This window comes from Ascaphus truei, unplaced genomic scaffold (genome assembly GCF_040206685.1).
Source record: "Ascaphus truei isolate aAscTru1 unplaced genomic scaffold, aAscTru1.hap1 HAP1_SCAFFOLD_2599, whole genome shotgun sequence".
Taxonomy (NCBI): Eukaryota; Metazoa; Chordata; class Amphibia; order Anura; family Ascaphidae; genus Ascaphus; species Ascaphus truei.
The window spans coordinates 12,532-20,000 of NW_027455535.1; the positions used below are offsets into that span (position 1 = coordinate 12,532).

The 7,469-nt window shown below is 43.6% G+C and overlaps 1 protein-coding gene across 1 annotated transcript in view; it reads right to left on the minus strand.

The window, feature by feature from the left end:
* Nucleotides 1-1,497: 1,497 nt before the first annotated feature.
* The window catches only part of LOC142481403 (uncharacterized), a 6,104-nt gene continuing 132 nt past the window's right edge, over nucleotides 1,498-7,469 (minus strand). Inside the window, 3 exon segments of the mRNA XM_075582843.1 lie at nucleotides 1,498-2,087; nucleotides 2,090-3,678; nucleotides 6,592-7,469. The exon segment at nucleotides 6,592-7,469 is cut by the window's right edge and continues 132 nt beyond it. Of these exon segments, the coding sequence (XP_075438958.1) occupies nucleotides 1,660-2,087; nucleotides 2,090-3,578 (1,917 nt within the window). The 5' untranslated portion in view covers nucleotides 3,579-3,678; nucleotides 6,592-7,469 and the 3' untranslated portion in view covers nucleotides 1,498-1,659.

Sequence of the window (7,469 nt, forward strand, 5' to 3'; positions counted from 1 at the left end):
GTTTAAAGGAACAGTACGTGACGCCTCATCATTTAACCTACCCTAAAAGACCGTGTTCTAACAGTCCCGGACAAGCGGCGGAGCCCCGGAGTAAGCTGTTTGTCACAATATATATATATATATCTATAGCTGTTATAATAACACATAGGGGACGTTGGCTGCCCCACTCCCCTCCCTAACCTCAAGAAATATCGCTATCTGCTTCTGCTCTGTCTATATATACCACCATTCATTTTCCTGCCCAAACTCCCTAACCATACCCTCCCTCTGGCCTGTTGTCACCGGAGTGTCACAGGTGCTCACCACAAACCGGACTGGACCGTGAGGCCGAGGTGGGGATACAGGTAAACCACAACTCTACAGCCGCGTGGGCGGGTCCAGTAAGCAGAGTAGTAGTGGATAGCCTGGATCACGGCAGGAGAGTGTAGGATCGTAGAGGTACTTGCTGGAATCAGGGTCAGAGAGGTCAAAAGTAGTCGAAGTCCAATGCCAGGTTCGAGGAGAAGAGAAGGTAGAAGTCCGATGAGCGAGCCGGGGTTCAAGGGTGCCAGAAGTCGGAAGTCCGGGAGCAAGCAAGGGTCTGTAACAGAACGACAAGAGCAGACTGCGAGGTGGCTTGTAGCAAGCACAATGAGAGACTGACTATGCTCAGCCATCAGCTCAGAGCTGGTTGCACTATATACTGAGAGAAGCCAATGGGGAACTACCAGCAGTGAGGTCAGATGTAGGTAGAGAGCTGGAAGGCTGAGGCTGGGAGTAAGACAGGTGTGGGAGGTTCAATATCAATGGATGTAAAGGTGTGTGTCTCCTGGACTCTGACCATAGATTTTGGCCTCAGATTCCCATATGAACACCTCCCTCAGCCAGGCAATGTGCTTGTGGGGAGGTAACGCCAGCGCATGTGTAACAGGAATCTCTGCCATAGAGGTGTACACGTGTCACCATCAGTGGGGAAGCTCCCTGTGTGTGGTGGCAACACTTGTTACATCATTACTGCATATGTCATTAATAAAGGGACACTTAACCCTCTCAGGTGCATTTTCATGTCTACGTGTAACCTGTGAAATAGATGGTCAGCCCTTGCTGCTCTCTAGAGATATTAAAGGAACATGACATACAGTATATAAAGGCGGCTGCATTAATGTACCTCACTGGCGACGTTGGTCTGTTTCTCTGTCCTCCACCTCAGTATTCACAGGACATTCTAGGACATTTGGTCACGGTCATTTCGCCGCGACTCACCCCACCGCTGGCCACTTCGCTGCTAAGGTAAGTGCCTAAACCCCCTACCCTAAAATCCCTATATCCTAAGCCCCCCTTACCCTAAAAACCCCCACATTAACCGCTAAACCCACTTAAATTAACCCCCTAAACAGTAATAACATTTACATTAGAAGCAGCTGGTGGCGGAGGGTCCATCTGCACCCTAACGCTGGCGGCAAAACTATTCTGATTCAAAGCTAAGTGAGACTACATATCGCTTCAGCATAATGGGAAACACACATTTTATTAGAACCAGCAGTATGGAAATATAAAACATTAAGAACATTTTTCTTTAAATAAAACTACAATAAGAATGATACAAATAATCTGCATTTAAAACATTATAACTTTTTTTTATCATTTTAAAATGCTTGTTATATGCACCATAAACTAAAGTCACTTTTCATTGTGATTTAGCGTAACACTGAATTGCACGTGTGCACTTATATGTGAGCGTCTTAGTCGCTGCTTATCCCTAAACATGCCTGGCTTTAGAGATAGGTCTCTACCCTGTGTGTGTCCTCTTGTGTGTGTACAGGTGGGATAACTGAATAAATCCATTCCCACATTCCCCACATACATGCGGTCTCCCCCCGTGTGTGTCCTCTTCTGTGTGTTCAGGTGGGATAACTCACTAAATCCCTTCCCACATTCCCAACATTCATACGGTCTCTCCCCTGTGTGTGTCCTCTCGTGTTTGTTCAGGCTGGATAAGTAACTAAATCCCTTCCCACATTCCCCATATACATGCGGTCTCTCCCCTGTGTGTGTCCTCTTGTGTATGTTCAGGTGGGATAAATCACTAAATCTCTTCCCACATTCCATACATATGGTCTCTCCCCTGTGTGTGTCCTCTCGTGTCTGTTCAGGTTGGATAACCGATTAAATCCCTTCCCACATTCCCCACATACATGCGGTCTCTCCCCTGTGTGTGTCCTCCTGTGTCTCCTCAGGCTGGATAACTGACTAAATCCCTTCCCACATTCCCCACATACATGCGGTCTCTCCCCTGTGTGTGTACTCTTGTGTTTGTCCAAGCTGGATGACACACTAAATCCCTTCCCACATTCCCCACAAACATGTGGTCTCTCCCCTGTGTGCGTCCTCTTGTGTATGTTCAGGTGAGATAAGTTACTAAATCCCTTCCCACATTCCCCACATACATACGGTCTCTCCCCTGTGTGTGTCCTCTTGTGTATGTTCAGGCTGGATAAGTGACTAAATCCCTTCCCACATTCCCCACATACATGCGGTCTCTCCCCTGTGTGTGTCCTCTTGTGTTCCCTCAGGCTGGATAACTGTATAAATCCCACCCCACATTCCCCACATACATGTGGTCTCTCCCCTGTGTGTATCCTCTTGTGTTCCCTCAGGCTGGATAACTGTATAAATCCCACCCCACATTCCCCACATACATGCGGTCTCTCCCCTGTGTGTGTCCTCTTGTGTGTGTTCAGGTGGGATAACACACTAAATCCCTTCCCACATTCCCCACATTCATACGGTCTCTCCCCTGTGTGTGTCCTCTTGTGTGTGTCCAGGTTGGATAACTGACAAAATCCCTTTCCACATTCCCCACATACATACGGTCTCTCCCCTGTGTGTGTCCTCTTGTGTGTGTCCAGGTTGGATAACCGACAAAATCCCTTTCCACATTCCCCACATACATACGGTCTCTCCCCTGTGTGTGTCCTCTTGTGTGTGTTCAGGTGGGATAACACACTAAATCCCTTCCCACATTCCCCACATTCATACGGTCTCTCCCCTGTGTGTGTCCTCTTGTGTGTGTCCAGGTTGGATAACCGACAAAATCCCTTTCCACATTCCCCACATACATACGGTCTCTCCCCTGTGTGTGTCCTCATGTGTGTGTCCAGGCTGGATAACTGACTAAATCCCTTCCCACATTCCCCACATACATGCGGTCTCTCCCCTGTGTGTGTCCTCATGTGTGTGTTCAGGCTGGATAACTGGCTAAATCCCTTCCCACATTCCCCACATACATGCGGTCTCTCCCCTGTGTGTGTCCTCTTGTGTATGTTCAGGTGGGATAACTGACTAAATCCCTTCCCACATTCCCCACATACATGCGGTTTCTTCCTGGTCTGTGTTTTCTTCTGTGCTTTCTGGTCTGATAACCAAGTCAGACTCTTCCCATTTTCTCCAAGATCTTTTCCTGTGGCAGCAGTTAATAAATATCCTTTGGAATGAGAAGCAGTTACATTGTTTATCAATTGCCTTGACTGGTTGAAAGATGCATTTTCTGTCATATTTATTGGAGTGTTGCAAGATTGTTCTGTCCTCATCTTTTCCATATACTCAGTTGGGTGTTTAAACTTCAGATGTTTGAGGAGGTAATCCTGACTGCTAAAAGCAACCTTGCAGTGTTGGCATGGGTGGATGATTGTAGCTTGTCTTTGTACGAGAGAAAAAAAAATACATAATTAGAAAATTAGGTGAAATTAGGCATATTATCAAAAAAGTGTGTGTGTGTGTGTGTGTGTGTGTGTGTGTGTGTGTGTGTGTGTGTGTGTGTGTGTGTGTGTGTGTGTGTGTGTGTGTGTGTGACTGAGTGTGACTGAGTGTGACTGTGTGTGTGTGTGACTGTGTGTGTGTGTGACTGTGTGTGTGTGTGACTGTGTGTGTGTGTGTGTGTGTGTGTGTGTGTGTGTGTGTGTGTGTGTGTGTGTGTGAGACTGTTTTTTTTGTCTGTTTGTTTTTGTGTGTAGCATTGGGAGTGGGCCCACCAGTGCACCAGAGTTTGGTGTGGTACAGGCACCTGAGCATGGAAGTTGTGGTCGTGTTCTGTGTTTGGTGTGGGACAGGCATTGGAAAGGGTCCAGGCTGCCGATTATGGAATTTGCGGCCGAATTCTGGGGTCCTGCACATGCACGCACTGCACTGGATGGGCTTGCATGCGCTCGGTGCGAGCTGCACATGCACGACGTGCTGCGTGTGCTCGCGCGCGTCACTGGCCACACCTGCGCACGGTGCCGGCTGGGCCTGCGCTCGCGCCACAGGCCGTGCCATTGCACGGTGCCAGATGCACCTTTGCCCGGTGCCGAGGTCTGCACATGCGCGGAGGTGGTAGTAGTATTATACTAACTTCCGTCATGGAATTCTGTTACAACTCAAGGGATTTGTCCTATCAAAACTCTATACAGTAGGTGCCAGAAAAGAAGTTTCACTTTAAAAAGTCACTGTTACACAAACTGTTTTACGAAAGGTCATGCAGGAGAGGTAAGTTGGCATATCACAAAAAGTTCAGGATGAAAGTAAACTATAGATTACAGCAGCATTAGGGCCGGGAGAGTAGATGTCGTGGATCATACATTTAAAGTGGATCATAATATTTAACGATATATAAAAGGAAATCTCACTAACTGCAAAACACCAATTTAAAGTGGCAGAAATATTTTTAAATCCTTCAAATCCTTAGCCACTGAGGTAATGAAGAGGGGTTATTCATTTATTTTAATTTGTTGATGTAGTCACAATAAGGATTCTTGTGCTCGCGCTGTCCTCTTTAAAAGATAATCAGCTTGCAGCAGTGCGTGTAGGAGCCACTCCTCAAGATACTCCTATGGGAGTTTTTCAAAAGACAAAACAAACACACACAAGTGCACCACAGATTAGTAAAAGGTATATCACAAAATTTAATACAATTTAATAAAGGTCACTGTGACCAAAAGACAGTCAAAATAAATAAATATATGTATATATATATATAAATATATAATGTACAAAACAAAAACACATAAAAATACACATAAGAAGCATGTACAATGTATGGTAAATCACTTATGGTAATTTAAAAAAAAAATTTTTGACTGTCTTTTGGTTACAGTGACCTTTATTACATTTTGTGATATACCTTTTACTAATCTGTGGTGCGCTTTTGTGTTTGTTTTGTCTTTTGTTATAATTTGTTGATGTATTTATTTATTACTGGGTTACCATTTCTCGCCAATGTGGATATCTGGCACACCATTGAGAGGGCCTAGTTATTCACAGTGATAATCAGTTGTTTTATATGTAAAATGTATTTTGAATGTTCTTTTTTTTGTATTGTTTTAAAAGTGTATATATTTTTTGTTAATATTTAAAACCACATTTGTCTAATAGGGATATTGGGCATTAGTCTAAAAGGGGGTCGGAGGTAGGGGATGTGGGTGATGGCGGTAGTTGCCCTGAGGAGGGTGGTTAGGCTTCCCATGGGAGTGTGTGACTTAGCGACTAGAATGGCAATGTTTTACTGGCCACTAACTGGGTCAACAGGGTTAGGTAATGTTTTCTTTTAATAAAATATTAACCTCTTTGGTGCCTGTGGTATACTTTGGTAACCACAGGCATGAGACGGGTTAAATGTTATTTTGATCATAAGTTTCTGTAATAATAGACATTACAGAAGCTTATGATAGAAATATTAACCCAATGCGGTATGTAACACATTATTAACGGTCGCGTTAATTCCCATATTGCAAAATTGGCCCAAATATCGCACCCAGTAAAGTATTACCACAATCTTGATATATACAACCTTAAAATTCCAGTAATAACACCCGTTAGTTTATTATTTCCCCGGTGCAATATTAACTCCACTTTAACAGAATTTGATGTATCTGATCCGTAGGGTTTTGTTTATGCCTTCGGGACAAACCAAGAACTAACCATGCTTTACTAGCCACTAAGGTGGCAAAGGGGGTAGGTAGTGTAGTGTAATGTGTATATTATCCCGTTTGGTCAGCTAGTCATGGAAACCGATGTCTAGTTGACCCGTGGACTACTATAGGGTTAATATATACTGTAATGTATTTTAACAACTATTTTATCATCTATTCCATGTTGGTTGAGCTCATCTTGCCTATGTATATAATGGGCAGTATATTGGACATTATATACATAGGAAAGAGAGGGCTAACGCCAGCCTGGAGTAGATGATAAAATATTTACAGTATTTCTGCCGTTCATTCCGTTAAATATCGTATCTTCATGTATGGCAGTTTTTACTTGAAAATGTGATATTATGCCTGTTTTTGTATCGGATCTGATGCTTCTAACGGGTCCGATAAAAAGTGCTTATTTTTGGCGCTGCTACGCTGAGTCATTCATTGCACGATAATAAGGCACTTTTTTAAGGACGGTAACACAGCATTTTTGGTTACCGCAGCTTGATGTATCTGGCCCTTTGACTCAAGTCAGGTTTAGTGATATTAAGTTCTAGTTGACCCGTAATGGTGTATGCAGATCTATCACTATTTGCAATTTAACATCAGCAATAAGATAATACAGATGTAAAAACCACGTAACATACATATTCCTGATTACCTTGTGCTGGCTCGTTACTTTTCCACAGTGTACCCCTTTCATACCAAGCTCTTTCCCATATTCATCTCCAAACTAGGAGCTCTGTGTGTGGGGGGAGGGGGGATGTCTGTGCAGGTTCAGTAGTAGATTTTCCTGTGGTACAGCAACACCACAAGGTTCTGTTCTTCCTCGTTTCTCGCACAATTTACAAATCTAAAATTGGGACAGTTAGTGAGGTCTCAAAGTAATGTCTATTTTATAAAGGAAAAGCTGAAAAAAGTTGTTAATAATGTGACTTGTCTTTTCTTTCTTCTCTACAGTTTTGAGGTGAACAGAAGTCAATGGAGAGCAATGTATATACGATGGCTCACTTGTATGTACCCACAGTTTGATTGGAATGGGAGCCACAGGCCACACCAGTGACTACTTTCTTATTACTTAAAAAAGAAATAAAAACACTGGTGTAATTAAAAAGTCCCCGACAAGATGACACAAGTGACACAAAGGTGAGTTTTCTTCTGGTGGAACTAAACACAAAGTGGGGTTCATCAGAGCTTGTTGGGAATTTGTGTATTTTGTTAACTGTGTGCAGCTGGTCTCTGCTGCTTATGGGAGGGTAGTGGCCCCTCCTCACCAAGGTTTAAGCTTGCCCCACCCGACTTTCTAAGCTGGCAGGTAACGACAGATCCAATGTGATCATTCTTCCTGTAATTATACAGGTAAGCTACACACAAAAAGGGCAGCTCCTGCACAGCTAAACAGTAACAGGGTGAGGTGCTACTGTAGGTAAGGTGAGATTACATATACAAGAGAAAAAAGGGGAACCTAGTGTATGAGCACTCAGTCACAACAAGTGTATGATGAAAATGTTAAAATTTATTTTATTGTCATCAACGAAT